Below are 25,324 nucleotides of genomic sequence, written 5' to 3' on the forward strand. Positions count from 1 at the left end.
ACAAATATCAATATTCATTAACTCATTCGTCGCGTCATTCAAATCTTTACAATTACCTTCACCTGATTTCGCAAATGTCAAACCGAACAATTTTAAAACATCTCTTCCTAAAACAAGTGAACTTCTCATTGTATTATTTGGAACTACTTTTAAATTGATATTGTTTTTCACGATTCCATCAAGAACAATGCTTACATTTACTGACCCCAGAATAATTAAATCCGAATTATTAATCCCTGCATATGAAAAGTTACTATTATTTGTTTTATCTATCGACCATTCACTTATACTATTCATACGTACAAAACTGATTGGACTTCCTGAATCCAAAGTACAATTTAATTCGACTTTCTTACCGTTAGCTGCAACTACAACCTTCTTAAAAAATCCCTCGTCTCCTGTTGATTGATCCACAAAGTTGATTGTTGTTGTCGTCTTCTTCTTACTGCAATCTCGAGCTATGTGTCCCTCTTCACCACAGTGATAACAGGTTTGTTTTGTTGGTTGTCGACATTGATTCGCCATGTGTCCTGGTTTCCGACATTTATAGCATTTCACCTTCTTCTGTGACTCGCCTTCTGTTCTCGTCGTGGTTTTTGTTTCAGTCACCCTCGAATCACTTTTCGTTTGTCTTCCAGCTGTTTCATGCGTGAGAGTTATTTTTGAGAAAACCTCCAACAAGCTCGATGGAGTACTGAATCCTCGAATCCTGGCCTGATTCCTCAACTGCACATCAGGAATGCCATCGATGACATACTCAATTATTTCATCCTCCTCGACTGGCACCTGGTTGGCAAGGATTAATTTAGAATGATAGTAATCACTAAAGGATTCATTTTTTTGCCATTGTCTATTTTCGAGAAGACGTCGTCGTTCCAGTTTCTTAGGTCGATGATCAAACATTTTTCGCATCTCTGATAGCAACTCATTTATTTCCATCTCTATATGATTCGCCCGTGAGTGAAACCACTGCAGTGCTGTTCCTCTCAACTTAGAAGTCAAAAGTATTCTTGACATGTTAACCTCGAGATTAAATGTGGAAATCAAAAGCAGCAATTGTTTTTGCCACTCTTGGAAATCCCTGTTACTGCCATCAAACTCGCCCAACAAATCGCTTATTGCTTTGATGCTCAAATTAGTTTGAGAATTTGTTCGGCTGTCTCCAGAAAGAGTCGTTGCTGGTCGTGTTCGTTGTGTGAACTCCCTCTCTCTATTAAGCAATTCCCTCTCTCTCCTAATAAGTTCCATCTCTCTTCTAAGGTACTCCGCGTCGTTTAACTGAGGATCCCCACCACCATCATCAATTTGGTTACCTCCTGTAGTACCTCCCGCACCACCTCCCAACGAAGGGTCGACAAGAGGGGGTTCAGTCTCCAAATCATCATTCATCCAGGCGTCGGAGGGGTCATACTCCTGTAATCGATGTATGAGTTCCGTTTTGTTCCCACTCGTTGATAGCCCCCTTCTCTTCAACATTTCCCTGAGTTGAACGAGCAAGAAATCACCTGGGTTTTTCACCATGTTGCCGATTACTCGAATTTACACTTTATTCACAATTCTGAGTAACTTATGCCCTGTTCACTCAGATGGCACCACTCTATCGTCTTCTACACTTTTGGAAAATTCCAGAACTGATCACATCCGGTTTACCACCGTAAAACTTTCGGCTTTATTTCGATCGACACACACAATTTCCACTTATGCACTCAGCATATTCCCAAATTGCACTCAGTTTAATTTCAACTCACGAACTCCAATTTTAATCATCGATTAACTTCTTTTCCACAACACTCAATTGAGGAACACTAATCATGGCGATCACACTCAGCGTCTCAAGTCCATTTCCGGTTAAGTCAGCACTCGCAAATTTCGTTATACTCATACGAATTCGACAAATTTTACACTCAGAATCTGATAGTCAATTTCTCTACTTAAAAACTTTGAGTCTGTCTCGGTCTACTCAAGATTATTACCGCTAATTTAAGAATAACTATAAACTCATTAATGGCGTCACCACGTGCTCTACGACGCGCTTCCAAACTACCGAGAATTTCAATTAAAAGTCCGAATTCCGATTTATTAGGTTTTCTTATCCCACTTCTGAAAACTGTAGTAATGTTTTTGTCAGGAAATGATAGAATAAAACAGATTAGTTATTAATATAAAGATATAATTTATTAGTCGTAGAGCAACGTCTTAATTTATTCGCGGTAAGTTACAGACTGTCCCCCCGTCTTATTACTGGTGATGACCCCCCTTTATACATTGTCACTCATGCGCAATAATTACTTTAAAATTAAACGTTCACAACCATACTTTACTACTACACGTTAAAGTCAGACAAAATGAATTCAAGAACTTAAAATTCAGTGATTTTTTAAAATAATGTTTGGTTAAGTAGTAAAAACCCGTATCAGTCAGACACAGTGATTAATGATTAATAATTTAAAAATATAATTAATTATTTATTAATAATTAATAGTTGTAATTAATATTATTAATATTATCTACTAATTTTATTAATCATTATTAATATTAATTATTGATTAAAATCTAGTTTTCAGTAGTAAAAACCTATCTATCGTTCAAATCAGTTTCAGTCAGACAAGAAAATTCCATTTTCTTTTAAAGAAGTTTGTCAGCGAGAACATTTTTTTCTTCTTTTCTTTTTTGCTTTTAATCTAAGTAAATAAAAATTCAGGTCACTTGATTTGTGTATCACAATAATGATAATAATAATTTCTATTATCGAACTGTTAGTAGTATAAATGTAAAATATAAATCAGACTCTTGTTTTTTTTCGTTCATTTTCTTTCTGCATATTTATCAGCAATAATATTTCATCGTGTATCGAATACTGAGAATAATTTATTTATTGATTTTAATAAAAAGAAAAGCACCCTTTTTAATTATACGTTTATTGAAATTGGTATATAAAGGAAACTTTTTCTGTTTAACATGGCTGTGCACTTCACTTAAGCAAAAACAGCGAATGCAATGAATAATCGATTATACGGTTTGTCTCTTAAGAATAAATAGCAGAGAGAGAGACTTCTCTCTCTCCCTCCGTCTCCCTCTCTCTCATTTTCTTTGTTTATAGGTTAAAAGAATTGAAAAATTTTAATTTGCCATTTTATAATTTTTCTTTTGAATACTGTTAAAATAATGTTCACCAATTGTTAACATCTAATGTCCCGAAAGTGTTGAATGTTTCAAATTAACGACCTTATTTTTATTATTTTTAAAAATTTTTAATTTTATTACAAAAAATTGTTTCTTTAATAGATGAATTTTTATCTAAATGTTAAATTGCAATATTTTTTATTTTAGTTTAGTAATTTTTAAAAATATTGTGAAAAAATCGTTCATTTGAACGTTCAAAATTTTTTTGAGGAGAAATTACTATTTTTAACATTTATTATCATTATTAAAAATACTAAAAAAAAGTTAAGTGACAAAAAAATTATTATTAGCGTTATTAATTATGGTTTTATTGTATATTATTTCAGGAATGGACAGATTACAATCTCCAGTGGAACGAGTCAGAATATGGTGGAGTTAAAGGTCTTCGTATCACACCCAACAAGTTGTGGAAACCTGACGTCCTCATGTACAACAGGTAACATTATCTTCTTTACTAAAATTCAACAAAGCATATATATTATACATATATCTAATTATAATTAAAAAGTTTAATAATTAATTATTTATTTTTTTTTTTACTTAATTTAAAATAATTTAATAGTTGAAATAATTAATAATATACAACTTAAAAAATTTTGAGAGAGAAAATCAAAACGGTTTTACAAAAATTTTAGTGATGTATGTCGTGCAATTTTTATTCAACGACAATTTCGCAATTAAATTCTCGAGCATTTCGTTAAAAATTTTTATTTATTTTTATTACAAATAAAAATTTTTTTTTTATTAATAAAATTAAATTTAATAATTCTGGTTCGTTTCTTTTATTAAAAAACAAAGATAGTGTCTATTTGCTCAATGTACATCATTAAAGAAATGTATATGTACAAATTAAACATACTTTCTAAATCTGAATTAGCGAAATTTCACTAAAATCAGTGGTATACTTATCGCTATTTCAGATTTAGAGAGTAATTTTTATTTATAATTGATAAGTAAATATTTAAATTTGATAAATCAACGATATTTTATTTGACCAAAAGAAAAGTAAATTCAGAAACAAAATAAAAAAAAAACCATAGAAAATAAAAGAAAATAAAAGAATATTAGAAAAGAAAAGAAAATAAGAAACAATAGAAAACAAATGAAAATAAAATATATTAAATTGAATTAAAATTTTAAATAGAAAATTGAAATTTAAATAATTTTATGCAAATGTAAATAATAAACGGTAATTTTTTTCCTTCATCGTGTTAGGGAGACAAATTAAAAAGTTGTTTTCCTTCTGGTTTACAAGAAAATCAGATGCAAAATTTAGGGTTTATAGTGATATAAAAATTACGATTTATTTCGGTAATTAAATCAGTAAATTCTTATAAGAATAAATTTTAAATGTAGCAAAAAAAAAAATGTTACATTTTTTCTATGTTAAAACAATGCAACAACTCGGACGATTGAAAAAAAGTTTAATAGAAAAAAAAGTCGACTGATCTTTTTAAAGTCAAACATATTTTACGGTTAACAAAAAAACATTAGAATTTTGAAAATTACTTAGAAGAATGTTTCTGCTTGTCTTCTACTAAGAAAGTAAAAATTATTTTGTACATATAGATTTATTTCTAGGCTAGCTTTTTCTAATTCGCATTCTATGCTTTTTGAAAATCCCTCTAGTTCTATTTTATCATCCTAATCATAAAAACGTATTTTGTCATTCTTTCATTTTTGCGTTCATTTATTTTCTATTTACTTACCGAAAAAACAAAAACCGAATGGTAATAATGCTTCAAGTTAACTGTAAAATATAGATGAAAAAAAGATGAGTCAACTGGAAATAAATTAAGAGTATTCAACGTCTTGAAAAATAAAATACTCTTAGTTCAAAAACGTAAAATCAAAAAAAGTAATTTAAGTTTAGAAAAATAAAGTCTAAAAAAATAGTCTAAAAAAATACTCGATGTTTAAAAAAATAGTTTAAAAAAATAAACGAAGTTTAAAAGAACTCAAAGTATAGAGAACTATAGTTTGAAAAAATACTCGAAGTTTAGAAAACTATTTAAAAAGTCTAAAAAAAATACTTTTACATATTAACTATATACAGGAATACGTGAAAAAAATTGTTAATTATTTTTCAAAAAGGGAAAAAAAAGAGAAAAAAAAACAATTGACAGAGGGATAATCGTCGAAAATAGCATGAAAAAACGGAATTAGTGTTCATAGAATTTAGAATGTTTCAGAGAAATCATCGGCAAGAGAAAATGAAAGCTGCTGCTCGAACGATTATGGATATAGCCAGTAACAAAAATATATTCTATTCGCTAAATTATTCCTATTAACCCACGTTCGAGTGCAGTAAAGGTTGATATAAATTAGGATTGCGTAGTTTCTCTCTTTTTTCATTATTTTTCTCAAATTTACAATCATATAATTACAATACCTAGATTTCAAAAAAAAAAAAAAAAAAAAAATTTAATTAAAAGCGAAGGGTATGTAATTTTGTTTTTCCCCCCTGCCCCCAGTGTTGCTTCGCATCTTATTTTATATATATTATATATTATATATTACATAAGTATTAAAGTATATCGAGTACCCCTTAATTTGCATGTATTAATTATTTGATTCCATGCTAGAAGTATAAGCAGAATATATATATATAATTTTCCTTTATCTTAATATATATATTAATACTCGTATATTATATATAAGTACCTACATATTTTCAACTTTTGTAAATATATATACTTACTCCTACGCAACGATATCAATCCCGTTATATTTATATAGTAGATATATAAATGGTATATATTTATATACTCTTTTTTTTATATACGAGTCGGTCAGTTTTTTTTTTTTATTTTCGCGCTTTTTTTCCTTTCTTTCGAAAAAGGAAATAATCTTATTTTGAGAGAAAGGAAAAGAAAATAAAACTAAGAATCAGAATATAAAAATAAATAAAGCAAAAAAAAAACAAAAAAATAAACGAAAAGAAAAAAAAACGAAAAGAAAACAAAAAAAAGTACGGGAAAAAAATTCTAGTGAAAATATGGCAATGTTTATATCGAAAATCTATAAGAGCTCTTTAACTGGTCGACTCGTTCGGAACGCACATTTTTTTTTAATACAAAGTATATAGAAAAAATATATAGGCGACTAGCGACCACCATAGTATTCATTTGTCCCGGTTTTTTCTGTACATAGGCAATTTACGAATGTGTCTTTTTTTACCGATGAAAATTTTTTTTTCTTTTTTCAATTTTATTTCTTTTTTTTTATCGAATTCGGATTTTGAGAAATAAGTGTTTAAGAATTTCTTTTTATTTTTCTGAACAAATTTCCAAAGAATCATTTTATACCCATTTTGTTATAATTCTTAACTTTTTTCTATTTTTTTTTAGTATTTTTTATTTTTATTTTATTTTTTCTGTATTTTTTGTATCACGGAAAAAAACTTTCGCCTCGAACAACTACAAATTTTACTAGTTTAGCGAAATTTTTCGTTGTAATTATGACATTCGCTAATCGAGAAAAACTTATCGCTGTTTCAGGCAAAGATTTTTTCCTTGTATTATTTTTTCTGTACTTTTTTGTATTTTTTCTGAATCTTTTTTTTTTGTATTTTATTATGCATTTTTTTTTAATAATTTTTTCCTGACTTTTTTTGTTTTTATTTATTTCTGTCTTGTACAGATTACAATTAAGTTTTTAGATTTTTTTTTGTACTTTTTTGTATTTTTTTTTTTTTTTTGTATTTTGTTGGATCTTTTTTGTATTTTTTTTTTTGTATATTTTTAGGTATTTTCCAAAAAATCCAAAACCTTGTAGATTAACTAGTTTATAGTGACTAAAATAAACATTATAATAATCATTGGATGACTGCGGCGGAGTGTGTTGTGTGTTTAAAAAGCGCGCGCGCTCTCTGTCCAGGTAATCCACATAAAATAAATTGTACATCCATGCTCGCTTTTCAACTGGTTCGTATTTTTTATCGCGCATCGATCGTCGTCGCTTCTGATGTGAATTTCGCGAAAGTATCATTTTTCTGCTGCTATAAACCGATACAAATGTATGCCGTGGGGTTAAATTTACATTCGTCGAACCCCCCGGCCCCCCGGACCCACCTAATCCCTGGAGAGATGATAAATTCAGGGTCCAGGGGAAAAAAATCACTGACAACAAAAAACCTCGATTCTAACACTAATATTTTCCAAATAATTTTTTCTAATAATTTTTTTTTTTATTTGTGTATAGAAAAATTGAAAAACAAATTTTTTATTTCTATGGAAAATTGAAAAACAAATTTTTTATTTCTATAGAAAATTGAAAAACAAATTTTTTATTTACGCTGAAAAAAATATTTTTTTAATGTCTGATTCTTTTTGAAAAATTGAAATTATGAAAAAATTGCATTTGCATTTTATACTCTTTGCAGGAATGTAAAAAAAATTCGAAGCATTTTTTTTAGTTTTTTTTTAGTTCAACTTTGAGAAGAAAATGAGTTTTATTAATGAAGTCTATTAATTGGAATTAAAATCGATTTTTTTTATATTTTTAACTTTAAAAGAAATGAATTTTATTGATAAAATTAATTATCTCCTCGAATATAAGAAACTGTCTTTTAAATTTATTCAGTTTTCAACTTTAAGAATAAAATTAACTTTATTAATAAGATTCATTGAAAAATAATTTATTAATAAAAATTAATTTATTAATAAATTAATAAACATTTAAATTTGTTTGGGCATTTTAAACTTTAGTAACATTTTTTCGTAGAGAAAAAAAATATTCGTTTAATTCTCACGATGAGAAAGTAGAGAAATATCCGTTTAGATGAATAAAGATTTTTTTTCCCCATTTCACTAAGTAAGTTATCTCCAGAGAAATTCTGGTTAATTAAGTTATTAAGAAATTACAGTTCATATTCAATACTGTCGTTTTGCTGAACTCTGTAAAGAATTATGAAAAATTTATTTTAAAAATAAGTTGAACTAAATTTTAAAATGAATAATTGAAGAAGAAGAAATATAATATTTCTTTTTTTGGAATATTCGATCTTTTTTGAGTCAAGAAGTTTGATGATACAAAAAAGATTTTTTTTTTACTTAAAAGAAATATTTTATTGACTCAAAAATTTTCTTGTTTCAAGAGAAAAATTTTTTTTGACTGAAAATAAAATGTTTTATTGACTCAAAAATTTTATTGACTAAAAATGAAAGTTTCTTTTGACGTAAAAAAATTTCATTGACTCAAAAAAATGTTTTATTGACTAATAAATTGTTATTGACTACAAGAAAATCTTTCATTGACTCAAAAATTATTTTGACTCAAGAGAAAAGTTTTTCTGACTCAAAAACTTTGATGACTCAAAGAATCAAAAAAAAAATTGTAAATAAAGTAAAATAAAAAAATAATAAAATTTTCTTTGAATTAAACAAAACATAATAACGAATAATAAAAAAATAATAATGAAACATTAACAAATAATATTTCTTTTCTTTCATTACGAAATTACATAATTTTCTTTTGTGTTAATTAAAGAAATAAGACGAACATTACATTCACAATTTTTGGATAAAAGTAAATGTGTTCATTAAATGAAAGTAGAAAAAAAGATACACGACTCAAAATATAAACTTTATGATACAACTTGGCATCAGTTTCATTATTATTCTTATTATTATTGTTGTTATTATTATTATATTATAAAAAAATGGAGAAAAAACACCTTTTCTCTTTTCTTTGTCTTCTTTCTCTTTCAAAAATTTCTCTCGAATATTTTGCCCAAGGATATGTCTCAACCTATCCTGTTGCTATTTTTTTTTTTTTTTATCTAAAAATACAAGTTTCTTTTTTTCCTCGACAGTGAGAATTTTTCTCCCTTTTTTCCCTATAATACTGACATCTTATTCTCATTACTTATTCTCACATTTCCAGCTGGTATTTTTCATTGCATTTTTTTGTAATTTATTCATTTATATTTATTTGAAATACTTTTTCTAATGCAAAATTCGGAAAAGGTAATTTTTCTCCAATTTATTTCAAAGACTAATATTTTTTTAAATGTATTTTTCAAAATATTTATTTAAAGATTGTAATATTTAATCTTCAATTTAATTGGAAAAATATTTATTTATTCATTATTTTTATATTTAAAATTTTAATAAATTAAAATTTATTTAAAAATTTTATTTATTTAAAATTTTTAATCTTATTATTAAAGATTTTTCTTTCATAAAAAAAAAATTAGAAGACACAAAAAAATTTTTTTATATTTACAGAATTAATAGTTTTGTCAGCAGGAAATTCATTGAAAGAAGAAAATATTTTAATCTAAAAGTTACAATAAAGTAAAATGTAGAACAAAGAAAAATTATTATTTTTTTCTCCTTGATATCTTATATATAAATCACGATATCGGATATTGTAAAAAGAAATAAAAGGAGGAACATTGAGCTTAAAGTTGAACGGTACTGAGTTCGATTAAGTTCGACTCATAAGCCCTCTTGAATCGCGCGCTCGAGATTTAATTGGAATTATAGCCAATTTAATGCCAGTTCCAGTCGACTGAGTTCTCGGCTGATTCGATCCCGATGGAAATGAGAGGGGCACACATGTGATGTGTCGTGACATAAATGAAGACGATAATATAGTATCACAAAAAAAAATTTTTTTTTCCAAAGAAACGAAATAAACGAATCTTTAATATTAGATCACGGAATATTCACGTTTGCTGCGCTTTCCAGGAATTCTAACAAAAAAAATTCACGAGAAGTCGGGAAAAATTTATTTAATATGCAAAAAATGTTCGGAAAAAAATATTGAGTTAGTGGAGATTATTATTTTAATTATTTTTATTAATTATTACAATTTTTTATGATTATTTTTATTATTTGTTAACAATTTCTGAATAATTGTGATTAGTAGTAAATTATTAATTAATAATTATTAAATACTAATTAGTAATTGATTATTACATACCAATTGAACTTAATTATTAAGTACCAGTAATTAGTTATTAACTATTAATTGCTATTACTAATGAATTCAAGACTATTAATTACTATTACTGATTAATTAGTAATTACTTGTATTTTATTTTTATTAATACTAATTAATTACTAGTTATCAATTACTATTAATAATTAATTATTAATTTAATATATTATTGTGCTTTTAAACCGATATTTATTATTTATTAATCAATCAAATGATCAATAACCTTAATTACTCCTGTGCATTCTATTCAAAGTTTAGAAATTAAATTAAAATTTAACTCCAGGGGGAATCGAACCCTGAACTCATAAACTAATCTAACACAAGCGCTTAACGACAACAACCATCACGACTTTTCGAAACTAAAATATTTAAAAACACTTTTCAACAACACCAAGAGAGAAAATAGTTGTAAAATATTGAAATAATATTATAAAATAATGAATTATATTATTATTTAATTATTATGATAATTAGAATATTACAATAATTATAATAAATTAAAGTAAAAATAAAAAAATAACAAACATAATTATAATAATATAATTATTGTATTATTAATTAAATAATTATTTAATTTCAATTATATTAACAATTATTAAACACTAATAATAGTAGTAATTGTAAATATTAATTAACAAGAAAAATATTAAATATATAATTTATATAATGTGAGGGAAAGACAATGGAGAAATTTCGTTATATTTTCACAAGTGAGAAAATTACTCAACAAGAGAATATAATCTATAACTAACTGACCAAGTTGGCTAGCTAAAGACTAACGTGGAGTCCACATTGTACTTTATACACACACGATTCAAGAGAATTTCAAACTGGAAACAGAGCGCTGACGTTGTAAAGTGCACGAGATCGTTCCAATTAATTAAAGTCTCGTCGAGAAATTTCCTTCTTGGACCGAGGGCGGGAACTAAGTACAATGATCCAACAAACTCTTGAAATTCCCAAGATAGTCCTTATACACATAACATTTCAACTTCGATTCAGGGTTACGTGCGCTTTCAAACTGTTTGCGGGAATAATAAGTTCATTGATGAAAGATTTTAAATATTTAAAAGATCTTTATTCGATTCTTTACTTCTATTTCTCCCCCAATTGCATTAAAATTTACAGAAACTATTTTACAGAAATTATTCTCAAATAGAAATGTTTGACTATTCAATTTAATGTTTTACTATTTTAATATCAAATCAATATTTTCCCCTCACTGTCAATTTGCAATATTGTGATATAAACTAAAATGAGTCGTATCTCGAATAAAATAAAAAAAAAAAAAAAAAAAATCCGTCAATATCGACAGAATAAAAGTGACAAGTTAATTTAGACCTGCTTATCAAACATTTTGTACTTAAGCATTTTATAATTATCGCATAAAAAGAACGAGTGAAATTGTGAAATACATTTACAAATTGAAAAATCATTCACAAAGTTATTTTTATCTTATTGGAAACGAACATTAAATTATAAAATCAATACGATGATAGCATATACATACCATTGACTGATTAAATTAATTTTCATTTAAATACATAATTATTTAAACATTACCTAATAAAATTCAATTTCAAATAAAATTTTCCGAAAATAAAGCGAAGAGTTGTAAAAAACAAAAATTAGTTTCCTTATTATATTTACAACAATTATTTTGTTTATTACAAACTTAATTTTCCATTACATTAACAAAAATTAATTTGTCTATTGCAAACTAAAATGTTTATTACATTTGCAAAAATCAATTTGTTTATAGCAAACCAAATTGTTTGTTATAACAATCTATAGATTTACAAAATTTAATTTGTTTATTATAGATGTAATTGTTTACTTCTTTTGCAACAATTAGTTTGTTTTTAAAGAAATTAATTGTTTATTACGTTTACAACAATTAATTTGTTTATTAATAACTTAACTGTTTATTAAATTTAGACAAAATTAATTTGTTTGTTACCATTTTAATTATTTATTACAAACTAAACTGATTGACATTTACAAAAATTAATTTGTTTATTACAAACTTAATCCATTTCATTAACAAAAATTAATTTGTCTATTACAAACTAAAATGTTTATTACATTTGCAAAAATCAATTTGTTTCTAACAAACTAAATTGTTTATTAAATTTACAAACTTTAGTTGTTCATTACAGATTTAATTATTTATTTTTGCTGAAATTAATTTGTTTATTACAAACTGAACTATTTATTACATTTACTAAAATTAATTTATTTATTACCATTTTAATTTTTTATTACAAACTACATTGTTTATTACATTTACAAAATTTAGTTTGTTCGTTACAGATTTAATTGTTTATTTTTGAAATAATTAATTTTTTTATTACAAACTTAATTGTTTATTATATTTACAACAATTAATTTGTTTATAACAAACTAAACTGTTTATTGCATTTACAAAAATTAATTTATTCATTACTAATTTAATTGTTTATTACAAACTAAACTTTTTATGACATTTACAAAAATTAATTTGTTTAATACAAATTTAATTATTTATTACAAATTTAATTGTTTATTACGTTTACAATAATTAATTTCTTTTCTATAAACTTATTTGTTTATTACATTTGCAACAATTAATTTGTTTATTAAATTTCATTAACACCATGAATACAAAAAAAAATAGAGTGAAAATATCAATTTCTCTTTGGAAAAAAAATCTGTGGTTATTAATAGTTAATAAATTAATCATTCCAATCACTCCATTCGGATTTTTGTATTTCTGATGAAAAATTAAGAAACTCCAATTACACTCTAATTATGTTTTGACAGGAAAACCGCACTATAATAATAAAATCAATATCGTGTTAATAAGTTTGTTAAATTAGCGGCTTATTCTCTCTCTCTCTCTCTCCCTCTCTCTGTCCATATATGTAGTGCAGACGTATTACACGCAATCACATGATTTGCCGTATTTCATCATTTATGATTTGATCACTCAACCTGTTGCAAGGCGACATATTCCATAGCTATATATATATACACTATTGTATAAATGGGAAAATCAGTATAATGGAGAGAGAGATACGCGAAAATGTCTCACTGAGGCTTCAAACTTGAACAGATTTTCCTCTTGATTATGCTTATTCAACACCTCTCTCTCCCTCCCTCTACCCCTCTCTCCATATTGACACTTTTCTTCAAAAAAAAAAAAAAAAAAAAAACAGTTTTCTTGGGTCATCAAAAAAGATTCATCACATATTGTTGTGAATACCCCTTTATATTTCGCCTCAAAAGAAACGTCTCCCTTTCAAAACTCGCGCTTTTTTATTATATTGATATGCTTCAACATATAGAGAGGGAGGAAAAATAATAATAATATTACAAAATAGAAAAATAATGATAATATTTCAAAATAGAAAAATAAAATAATATTTCAAAATAGAAAAATAATAATAATATTTCAAAATAGAAAAATAATAATAAAACAAAATGGTTTTTGAATTTCTATTGTAAAGCTTTGCTGGATTTATAATGTGATGTATTTACAGTTTTTGTTGCGCAACAATAATGTATAAAATTCTATGGTTATGTACTTTCGTTAATTTTCGGCTTAAATCCGTTTTTCCACTTATATTCATTTCTCAAAGCGGTTTATAAAGTTATATTCACCCCAGAGATACACACATACACATAATAACAAACTATAAAAAGCTTTTATAATTTTCTCATTTCCTCCTCGTTTTTCGTTCATTTTACGATAATAAAATTCAATTTCAAATTAACTGTTGAGCATAATAAGAGTAAAATTAACTCGAGGTAAAAATTGAAAGTGTAGGAGATCAAAAAATTAACGGATTAATTAAATTAATTGTTTAATATAAATGCAAAAGTACTTTGATTATTGTATAAATTATTATTATTATTGTATTTTTTTCTTCGAATATTTTATATTTTTATATTCTTTTTTACTAATTTAATAATTAAAAGACATTCCAATAAATATAATGTAACATATAAAACAAGGTGAAAATTTTTATACTGCATATTTGATATTAAAAAAAGAATAATTATTTATTTATTATTAACTATACAATAATTATTTACACTGAAAAATAGTGATCTGATTCAAATAACCGATTACTTGACTATTATAAAATATTAAGTTGCATCAAATAATTTTTTATTTCGAACAAATAAATTCTATTTGAAGCAATAGTTTCAGTATTTAAAGCAAATGTCATTTACTTGATTTGAATAAAAATTACTTTATTCAACTGAATTTTTATTTAATAGAAAAGTAATTGATTATTTAAATAAAATAATTTGATTTCAGTGTATATAAATAGTTATCAAAATTCTAAAAAATATAATCTAATCATAAAATAGTATGCGATAAATTTTCATACTGAATAATTTGTTCGTAATTCTATAAAAAATAGTTTTTTTTTAACTAGACAATGGGAATTTACAATTTTGTTGAATAATTTAAAAGTAGAAAAATTTTGAAATTTGTTTTGCCACTTGTAATAGGAGGTAACAACTGGAAAATTAGGCTTTATATGTAATTTGTTTTGTATTCTCTTTTTTCTTCTCATTGCAGTCACTGATAAATGAGGGATTTTTTTCTCGTTTGTGCGAAATTTTCTTGGTTTCTCGTAATATATATATATTTATTTGAAAAAAAATGAGTCTATATCAATCATTTTTTATGATTCTTATTTTGCCACGTGTTCAAAATACGAACAAAATTTATTCAAATGAAAACATTTTTTCATTTAATGAATATTTTATTTTTTTAAATAAAAATTCTATACGTAATAAATATTATATTACATAAAAATTTTACATAGGCAATAAATATTTATACTTCTACATAAAAATTATGTGTAATTTATTTTTTATTAAATAAAAATTTTATTCTAAAAAATATTTGCATAAACCAAATATTTTTGTTTTAAATCGAACAAATAATTTGTATGAACAAACTGTATTTCGAGTATTTTAAGCAGAAAGAATTTTAAATTAAATTAATCACTAAAACAGATTTAATCAAATTTGACTGATTTTCAGTGTTTTTTTTATGGATTTTATTTTTTTTAATTAGTAAAATTCCATTCAAAATCAATTAAAAATTACAAGAATTGTCATTAATTTTTCATTGATAGACAAATAAGAATTAGCCAATGAATTTAAGTAAACAATTCTTTTTTAAATAGGAAAAAATCAGTAAAAATTTACTAGAAAATTTAGTCTTGTAGAAATCTCCATTAAAATGAGGGTAAATAAATAAATTTAAATAAACTTGTTTATTTAAATTATTTTAGTATTTAATAAACTTGTTAAATTTTATTAAATTATTTAATTGTTTTATAAACTAATAATTAATAAACTTGTTTATTAAAAAATTTATTGATTTTTATTTGTATTTATTTGTATCAAGTAAGTTTTAATTGTGTCAATTAAAAAGTATTTGCTTCAAATACTAAAATAATTGGTTCAAATAAAATTTATTTCTTTGAAATAAAAAATTATTTATTTTATTAAAGGAACATTTAAATATATATTAGAAATAAACACTTATTTGACAAGAATAAACATTTATTTTCTACTAAAGATAAATAATATTTGTCACAAATCAATATTTAATTGATAAAGAATTAAATATTTATTTGTGAATAGTATAAAAAAATTATTCGAATCAAATAATTTTTATTGCTGTTAGTTTATTTTTTCTATTTTTACTTTTTTTCGAGATTTTTTTTGTGCCCTTCTCTTCGTAATAAAAATACCATATAGTCAGTGAATCGAGGTTTATTGCTCAGTACGTGAAGAGTTTTGAGAGTTCAATGGCAATAAATGAAACAAGACTTTTAATTTACGAGCAATCTCTTTTGTCCTCTCGATTGCAATGCGATCACAGTTTAAAGCGAGCATGGCTTTAATAACTATGTAAATAATTAATTAAGAAACGACGTCAGGCCACCCCGTTACTGCGGGCTACCTCTTGACTGAGCTCGGTATCCGCTTTCAAAATTATTCTCTCTCTTCTCTAAAAAAAAACTATTTTCCAACAAAAATTTTTTTTTACATTTTTTTACTATCGTTTTTTTACTATTTTTTTTTATTTTTTTCCGAATTTAATAAAAAATTGTTTTACAATGAAAATCTTGGTGATGAATATCGAAATTTCGAATATTTTCAATTTTCCAGTGATAAAAATATTGATAAACTCGAAAGAATGAAAAAAAAAACGGGAAGAAAAGAAAAAAACAAAAAGATAATTTAAAATTGTCTATACTGTGAAATTAAATAGAAAACTTATGAAACACATATTGGAAATAGTTTTTGAAAGGGAATGCAATCTCGATTCATAGCCAAGATTCACGTTAAATTTTCCAAGTTTCCGAAGGACTATTGTTGGATGAAGTTTTCGAAACAAAAGCAGGGAATAAGGAAAGTGAGAAGAGAGAAAAGGAGATAGAGAGAGAAAATGGACGATCACAATAATAAGGGGGAAAAGTAGAGAAGGAAAGCGGGTTTCGTGGCTCAGTGGATGAAACCGTAACCGCCAGACTCTAAACAAAGAGCCAATTAAATCAAAAAATTATTATAATAGAATATCTAATCATAATCATATAATAATACCCCTAATAAAATTCCAAAACAAGTCCTTTTTAAAAATCACGCGTTTCTATCTTTTTCTTTTTTGAACCTTCGCGTTATTTTTATTTTACTTTAGGATAATTTTCACATGACACACATTTATATACAGTTTTTTTTAAAAGTAATTTACATCGAATATTGTTGACTTTTTTACCAAGGGGAAAAATTTTCATTTTCATTATTGAACTGCTCTCAAAATTTGAAAAACTAAAAATTACTAATTTTAATTAATGACCGAATTGTCGCTTTTGAATTAGTAAATTTTACTCTTTTAGTAGAAATCACTATTAGTAAAATTTACTATTTTAACTTTAAAAGCAAAAAGTCAATTTCTAATTCAAATTAGTTAATATTTTTTTTATTCAAATTTAGAGAGTAAAAGATTATTTTATTATTATAAACTAAAAGATAATTTTATTATCAAATTCAAAAATAATAATGTTATCATTTAGTGGAAAAAATAGTAATTTCATTATTTAATTAAAATAATAATTTTACTATTAAATTGAAAAATAATAATTTTTTTTTGAAAATTTCTTTTCCGAACGAAAGAGAATACAAATATTTGTTGTATATTTTTACTTTACCCTGTATATAAATTTGTTGTACATAGAATATGTATGTTATAGCATCATCCTTTTTAGGATCAAAAGTCTAATGTATTAAAAAGTATATATATACATATATGTGACCGAAAATTAAAGCACTCGTGGCAAAGTCAGGCAGGAATTTAGGCTTTTAGAAAAAATATATATTCGGTTCATGCGAACACGCGAATAAAGTAAATATCAAATTTTTTTTTTTTTAGTTTAAACGCAAAAGAAGAATTTACATTTCATGAAACAAGTATTATGAGGGTGGAAATACACTTCACGTGATATAGAATCTGTCATCTTTTTAGTTATTTCAATAATAAGATAATTTAGTTTTGAAAAAATAATTTTTTTTCAACATATTTCTATTTTTTTTATTTTATTTTTCAATAATTAACCACTAAATTTACATAATAAAAGATTAATTGTTTGTAATAATAATAGTTATTTTATTTTGAACAATAAAACTATTTTTTTTAATCATAAAACAATTTTTGTTGAACATAAAACAATTTTTGTCTAATAATAAAACAATTTTTCTTTAATAATAAAACAATAGTTATTTAAAAATAAAACAATTTTTTCGAACAAGAAAAAATTCATTCTTATTGAATAATGAAACAATTTCCCTAATAGTAAACAGTAATTTTTGTTCCGACGAGTAATAAAAAAAATTATTTTTTAATATCAAAACAATTTTTTTATAATAAAATAATTTGTGTTTTGTATAATAAAAATGATCCACAAGTTATAAACGTTTAAATGAACAAATTTTTAAGCGAAATTAAATTCCTTCTTTTAATAAAACCATTTTTTAAAATTAATAATTAAAAATATGAAAAGTAAAAATAATAAAAAAGTCGAACATAATTTTTCAAAAATATTAATTCTTTTTGAATAATGAAACCTTTTTTTTAATAATAAAGGAATAAGAAAATTTAAATTTAAAAAAGCAACAAGTTCTGAACGTTTAGATGAAAGAATTTTTAAGCCAAAGTAAACATTTTCAAAAATTACTGACAGTAATTTTTTTAGTGACTTTTTTACTTTCTTTACTGACTGTAAAGATAAAAGCAAAATTAAACTCTTAGAATTATAATTTATTTCTTAATATGTTAACTTGATATTTTTGCAATAAAATTTGAATTTCAAGAAAGAAAAATAATTTTCGTTCATTTAAACGTTGAATATAGGTATTAGGGAAGAATAATAAAAAATATTTCTTTTTACTTCACTAATAATAATAATAATAATATTACAAATGTTATTATATTATTTCAATAAAATTCTAACAATAATTTATATTTAAGTCAATTGAATCAATTCCATATTCAAAAATTAAAGTTTAGATTTAACTTTTTGTTATTAGAAAAATTTTATTAAAATTTTTTTGTTATTGTTACTTTTTGTTATTAGGAAAAATTTATTGAAACTTTTTACTAAAAAAAATTAAATAACAATAATTATTACAACAGTTAAAAAAAATACAACTTTTTGTTATTGAAAAAAAATTGTAGTAAAATTTTTTATAGAATAAAATAAATAAAAATGATTATTTAATTATTTTGAATTAATAATTATTAATTCTCTGAATAAATTGAATCAATTCAGTAATCAATACAACTATAAATAAAAATTATATATAAATAAATAATAAAATCAAAATATAAATATTATATAATAATAATTATCTCAAAAATTAAAAATAATATAACTTTTTGTTATTAAAAAAAATGCACTAAAATTTTTTATCGAAAAAAATTTCCCACACACAAATATGCATATTTTATTAAAAAAAAATTTAAAGAACTTTATAAATGAATTTTTTATGAGAGAGGCAAAACTTGGCATAAATAATGAGAAATTGTTTTTGATAAATTACTGGAATTTTTAGTATTTTTTCCTTCTTTTTTTTTTATTGCAAATTCTTAATGTCTACTGAACACAGATGTATTCAGTGAAGTCTTTCAAGATTTATTTGCAGAAAAATATTGTAGTTTTTTTTTATTTTGTCGCGAGATGACTCGAAGGACGATCTAGAACATGGCTAAAATTGTTTTTCGATAAAATGGGGATTAATTCTTATGAGTTATGAGTCTCGGTGAAACTTTGCGAGTATACTCCATTAATGTGGGGATGCAAAAGTTTGTCGACTGAGAGAGAAGGAGAATGTATATATATGACATGAGAATGGAAATTTCAAATTCTACTTTGACGTTGTGAGATTTCAAGGTATAATGGTGAGTGTTCTTTCGTGCATTTTTTTTTTTTTTTTGCTCCGTTAGACGACAATTATAATTTATAATTGCAGATATCAAAGAGGACAATTTGGTATTAATTTTTAGAACACTTTTCCAAGTTTTCCAGCTTTTACAATTTTTTTTTGAGTTTTCTTATCTTTCTTCAGTTTTTCAGTTTAAAAATTTTTTTTTAGTTGTTTGTAAGTCAGAGTTAAACTATTTTAATGAATATTTTTGTTTATTAAATATTTGTTAGCCAATAAATAATTAATAGATATTTATTTAAATATTAAATGATAATATTTTTTAGTTAATAAATATTTAATAAATATTTATTCGAAAATGAATATTAGTCGTATTTAAATATTTACTAAATACTATTCGTAGATAAATATTTAATGAATATTTAAACGTACATGAATATTTAATAAATATTTAAACGTACATAAATATTTCATAAATATTTATTCACAAATAGAAACTTAATAAATATTTAATACCTACGTAAATAATTTTTTAATAAATATTTATTCCAAAATAAACACCCATTTAATATTTATACGTCAATAAATATTAAATAGAAATAAATCTTGATTTTAGAAAATCAAAATAATTTTTTTCGTTGCAAAAAACGAATTATAAAAATAATTTCAGTAAAATAAAGAAGAAGACTAATTTTAAGATTCGATGAAATTTTTACACGATTTAAAGGTTGTCTCAAATTCAAATCTGACATTAATTTTCTGCATCTTGTATTCAAAAGAATGGATAAAATTAGTAGACACAAAATCTAAATTTACCGCAGCTAAAAGTAACCAACACATTATTGTTATAGGTCAGTGGAAATATTTTATTAATTTGCCAAAGAAAAATTTTTTTTCTCACTAAAAATAATTCCTCACAATTTTACATTTTTTATATACTTATAAATATTTACAAATTCGTTTAAAAATCTTTACAATTTACAAAAATAAATTATCAAAATACAAGATTAATTGAATTCGATTGAATTAAATGAACATTTTTGTTTCAAAAATTAAACAAATTAACGATTAAAATATAAATTTTAATCACAAAGGAAAATTTTTTCATTTAAAGGTAAAAAAAATAATTGCGAGACAAAAAGCAAAAAGAAAACAAACTTAAAAACTTCTTTTTAATATATAAAAGGCAAATATTGTTCTAAAAGTGTTGGAACATTTGAAATTCAAGGAACTGTAATAATTACTCAAGAAGACTTTTTTCAAAAAAGAAAAAATGGACCATTTTTTTCTTTCGTTATGTCAAACAAAAGGGGGATTTCTTTTGAATCACTTGTTGAGTGAGTGGAGGATAGCACCAGAAAATGTAGCCCACTTAAAAACAGAATTTATCCAAAAGTATATGAAAACAATGGCACTGTGCATCGGCATTGTTCGTAGGGAACAATCAACACAAGCGTTTCTTACAATTCATAAATTGCACCAACTGGTGCCCTCTAAATGAAACATGAAAAAAAATAAAGGAATAAAAATAAAATGTGTAATAAATATTTTCTAAAAAAAAAATTCTATTTTCCATTTAGTTGAAAAGCTTTCTTTGCGAGAAAGAAGATAGACAATTTTTTTTTCTGGGGAAATGATAAAACCTTTTGAGTATGAGATTCAGAACAAATAGTAAAATATTTATTTTTACAAAAAAAAAATATTCATTTTTACGAAATAAAAAAAATGTTGTGTAAATATTTTTAAAAATAGTTTCTGTGTTATTTTTTAATGAAAAAAATTTAATTATAAATTTATGTATGAAAGAATTTTACTAGTTTTTATTCGCAAATAAATATTTAATTATTATTCACGAAGTATTTAATAAATATTTATTAAATATTTAATAAGCATTTAATAAATATTTATTCCTGTTTTGTATTTATAAACATGTAATGAATTTTATTTAGAGTCAATTTAAATCAAATTTGTTTGAAATAAAATTATACTTTCGAAAATCTAACACAATTGATTTGTCACAAATGAAAAATTTATTTCACTGAAATGAATATATTTATTTTGTTGAATTGCCAAAAGGTAATCGATCACCTGAAATAAATTTCATTATTTTTTCAGTGTGTATTTATTTTTACACATATGTTTTATATATATTCTTTAAAATATGGAAAAGTGTTGTAAAAATGGGAGCAAGTTGATCTCTTTTAGAAACAATGTCTCGTTAGAAAGAATTGCCAAGTTACCCCTCAAGGACTGCATTACTTATTTAGTTAGCCTGAAGGACCGCAAATGTCACAGTCTGAAGTACTGAATTTAATGAAACGAGTGTTGCCATTTTTCCTTTGTTTTACAGTATTTTTGAAATAAAAAAAAAATTCCTGTCCATTAAATTAAAGTATTTACTGTATACAAAAAAAGAAGAAGAAGAAGAAGAAGGGAAAATTAAAACAAAATCAAAAAAAGAATGTAGACTTCTGGTTTTCTTTAGTTGAAAAATATTTACGATTATAGTTCGAAAAAATTATTTGTGTCGGAGAAAAATATTTTACATTAAATTTAAATTTTATAACTTGAAATTTTTTTAATTTCATAAAAATTTATACTTTTGTAATTTTTTTTCAATAGAAATAGAGAAGAAGAATTTTAATGAAGTAACAAAAAACTATTTCCTAAGCAAAAAAAGATTTTCTATTAAATTAATTAAATTGAAATCATTTCCGAAGACAGATAGATTAAAAATTAAATTTGAATAAATTAAAATTAAAATTTATGCAATGGAAAATTTTTTAACTATTATGTAAAAATTTGTTCTTTGTGACTTTATTTTTTAATAATGTGGCAAAGAGGAATTTAATCAAACTAGAAAATTTATTTCAGTAAAAGACTAAATTTAAATTAAGTAATAAAAAATTATTTTTGTAGAAAAAAAATATTTCTATTAAATAAATTCAAATTAAAATTAATTGGAAAATTAAAACTTTTATGTAAAAATTTATTCTTGGTAACTTTGTTTCATAGAAAAGCAGAAGAGAGAAATTTCAATCAAAGTTAGAAAATTTATTTCTGTAACGCATTATAGATGTAAATTAAATCAATTAAATTGAAATTCAAATTTTTGCAATGGAAAATATTTTCAGTTTTCTGTAAAAATTTGTTCATTCTAACTTCTTTTTATACTTGGTAATAAAAGAAAAGAGGAATTTTAATTAAATTAGAAAAAAATTATTTCTGTAAAAGACTAAATTTGAATTGTGTAACAAATTGCTTCTGTAGAAAAAAAAACTTTTCTATTAATTTATAACTTTTCCAGTAAAAAATATATTATCGTCTATTTGAAAATTTGTTCTTCGGAAATTATTTTTTGATACAGAAAAAGAGAATTGGAGAAATACTAATAAGAGAATTGCAGAAATACAGAAAAGTGGAATTTGAGAATTTTGGAAAATTTAGGTTAATACGTAATTCATAATTAATGTAATGTTCAATTCTTTGACGAGCATTATAATACTCGTACAGATTGATATTTATTACTTAATGAGAGCTTATTTTGAATATTTAACGAGATGTATTGAAATCGTATCTCTGGCGAATATTACAAACCTTTATCATTATAATCATATTCACATGTGTAACAAAGGAAACTTGCCAAATGATAGTCATTAGATTCAAATGACTCATAACTGATCAATAAATCCTGATCATCATTTTTAACAACCACTATGATTATAAATACTATTTTTAATAATTTTTTTTATATTATTTTTACTATTTCACTTATATAATTTACCTAAACAAAATTTTTCACAAATTTAAAATTTCACTACAATATTTTTCATGGTAATTTAAAAATTATTTTTGGAACCATAACAATACTATCAAAATAATAATGAATTATTAATTATTTTTATTTGAAATTTAATAATTAATTTTTAATTAAAAGTTACAATTAATAATAATTAATAAATATTAATAAAAATAGTAGTTAATAATTATTAATTAATTAATTAATTTTTATAAGACATTTTTTTCCATCGACCGCATTCTATATCAAGTGAGCCAAATTTTCCACCCCATAAAAAATGAAAAAAAGAAAGCACGTGTAGAATTTTCACTTTGAAAATTTCTATTTCACACTTTATTGCCTCTTGTCTAATTATACCTACTAGAATGTTGAATTTATCACTAATTGCTTATTTCACTTATTTGAAATTAATACCAAAAAATAGATTTCCAAAAAAGAATTTTTAATTCGTTGATTTAAAAATCAAAGAAAAATAAAAAAGGATGATAAATTTTTCACTTAACAAAATAAACAAATATATGTACATAAATAAATTTTCTGTAAATAATTTAAAGCACTACCGTTAAAAATGTTTCGCTAAATAATTACTTTTTAAACTATATTCGTTGATAGTATTATTTATAAAATCGTTATAAACTAATTATTAATATCGAATATTCTTTCTCAAAAATTACAGACTTGATAAATTATTTGAAAAATTTTTAATTAATAATATTAATTTCTCGAAAACAGGCAATTTTTCTCGTTGGAGAAAAATTATGACAGCGTTGGTCGAAAAGGAAAAATGGCCAAAATACTGATCATGAACATATTTAAAAATAACTCCTAATTCTAAATTAAAATAGAACATTTTTATTCAAATTATCAGTAATTGAAAGCATTTTTTGCATAAAAAGAATTTTTCATGATATTAAAGATTAATTTATAAATATTGAAATTTTTATTTGATAAATTGATTTAAAATTGAATTTTTCAAGAATATTGAAAGATTTTAATTGAAATAAATTTAATTGATTAAAGGACAAAGGTTTGGACTCGAAATAAAAAAGTCATAGAAAACCAATAATCTAAAAATGCAATATTTTCAATAAAAAGAAATCAGATTTCAATTATAAAAAATGAACAACAATTTTCCTATTCGATCAACGCTGTTAATCAAAATAATAAAAATTGGACTTGTTAATAAAATACGAAAATTTTGACAATTTGTTTAGTCAAAAATGAAAATATATAATAAAATAGAATTAAAAAAGAATTCAATTTAAAACTTAATAGAAAATTAAGTCAGAATTTATCCAAAAAGAGTTGATAGAATAAAAAAATAATACATTTTTTTAATACGTATATATGTGTAAGTTGTATTAAAATTAAAATAAGAAAAAAAAGAAAAAAAAAACACAAAAAACATACATATATACATGATGAAACGTTAGTGCGGATGAGGGTTTCGACGGGACGTTCCAAACAAACGTGGTGGTCACGCATAACGGCAGTTGCCTGTACGTCCCTCCGGGCATCTTCAAGAGCACATGCAAGATAGACATCACTTGGTTCCCCTTTGACGACCAACACTGTGACATGAAGTTCGGATCCTGGACCTACGACGGCAACCAGGTACACTACTGTCTCCAAAGACAATACACAAAAAAAAAGAAAAAAAAACACGCAAAGCACCGTTTTTCCTACTATATTATCCCTCGGGCTTCTCAACATTATCCCCCCCCCCACCCACCCTCTTCTCGAAAAAAAAAGAAACCTATTCGTGTCTTATCGAGGAAAACACCGTAAGTGCCAAACCTCAGTTGCCCCAAAATTCTAATAGTAAAAAAATTTTTTTATGGGTAAATCCGGTTCACTATCAGTTCCACTCGTTCTCGAAACGAAAGGAATCGAATCGATTTTCCCCAAAATTTCTAGAGAAATATAATTTTTCCTCTAACA

The 25,324-nt window shown here is 23.9% G+C and overlaps 1 protein-coding gene and 1 long non-coding RNA gene across 4 annotated transcripts in view; one reads left to right on the forward strand and one right to left on the reverse strand.

Annotated features, from left to right (window-relative positions):
* Window positions 1–25,324, forward strand: part of LOC122510668 (neuronal acetylcholine receptor subunit alpha-7) — a 344,417-nt gene that overhangs the window by 141,526 nt on the left and 177,567 nt on the right. For all 3 annotated transcript variants that reach the window (XM_043625472.1, XM_043625481.1, XM_043625489.1), the window contains 2 exons: window positions 3,510–3,619; window positions 24,817–24,997. In XM_043625472.1, the coding sequence (XP_043481407.1) occupies window positions 3,510–3,619; window positions 24,817–24,997 (291 nt within the window). The remainder of the gene's footprint in view (window positions 1–3,509; window positions 3,620–24,816; window positions 24,998–25,324) is intronic.
* Window positions 3,517–25,324, reverse strand: part of LOC122510687 — a 100,682-nt gene continuing 78,874 nt past the window's right edge. Inside the window, exon 3 of the long non-coding RNA XR_006302456.1 lies at window positions 3,517–3,637. This is a non-coding gene — a long non-coding RNA (uncharacterized LOC122510687). The remainder of the gene's footprint in view (window positions 3,638–25,324) is intronic.

This window comes from Leptopilina heterotoma, unplaced genomic scaffold, assembly GCF_015476425.1.
Source record: "Leptopilina heterotoma isolate Lh14 unplaced genomic scaffold, ASM1547642v1 Lhet_120, whole genome shotgun sequence".
NCBI classification, from domain to species: Eukaryota; Metazoa; Arthropoda; class Insecta; order Hymenoptera; family Figitidae; genus Leptopilina; species Leptopilina heterotoma.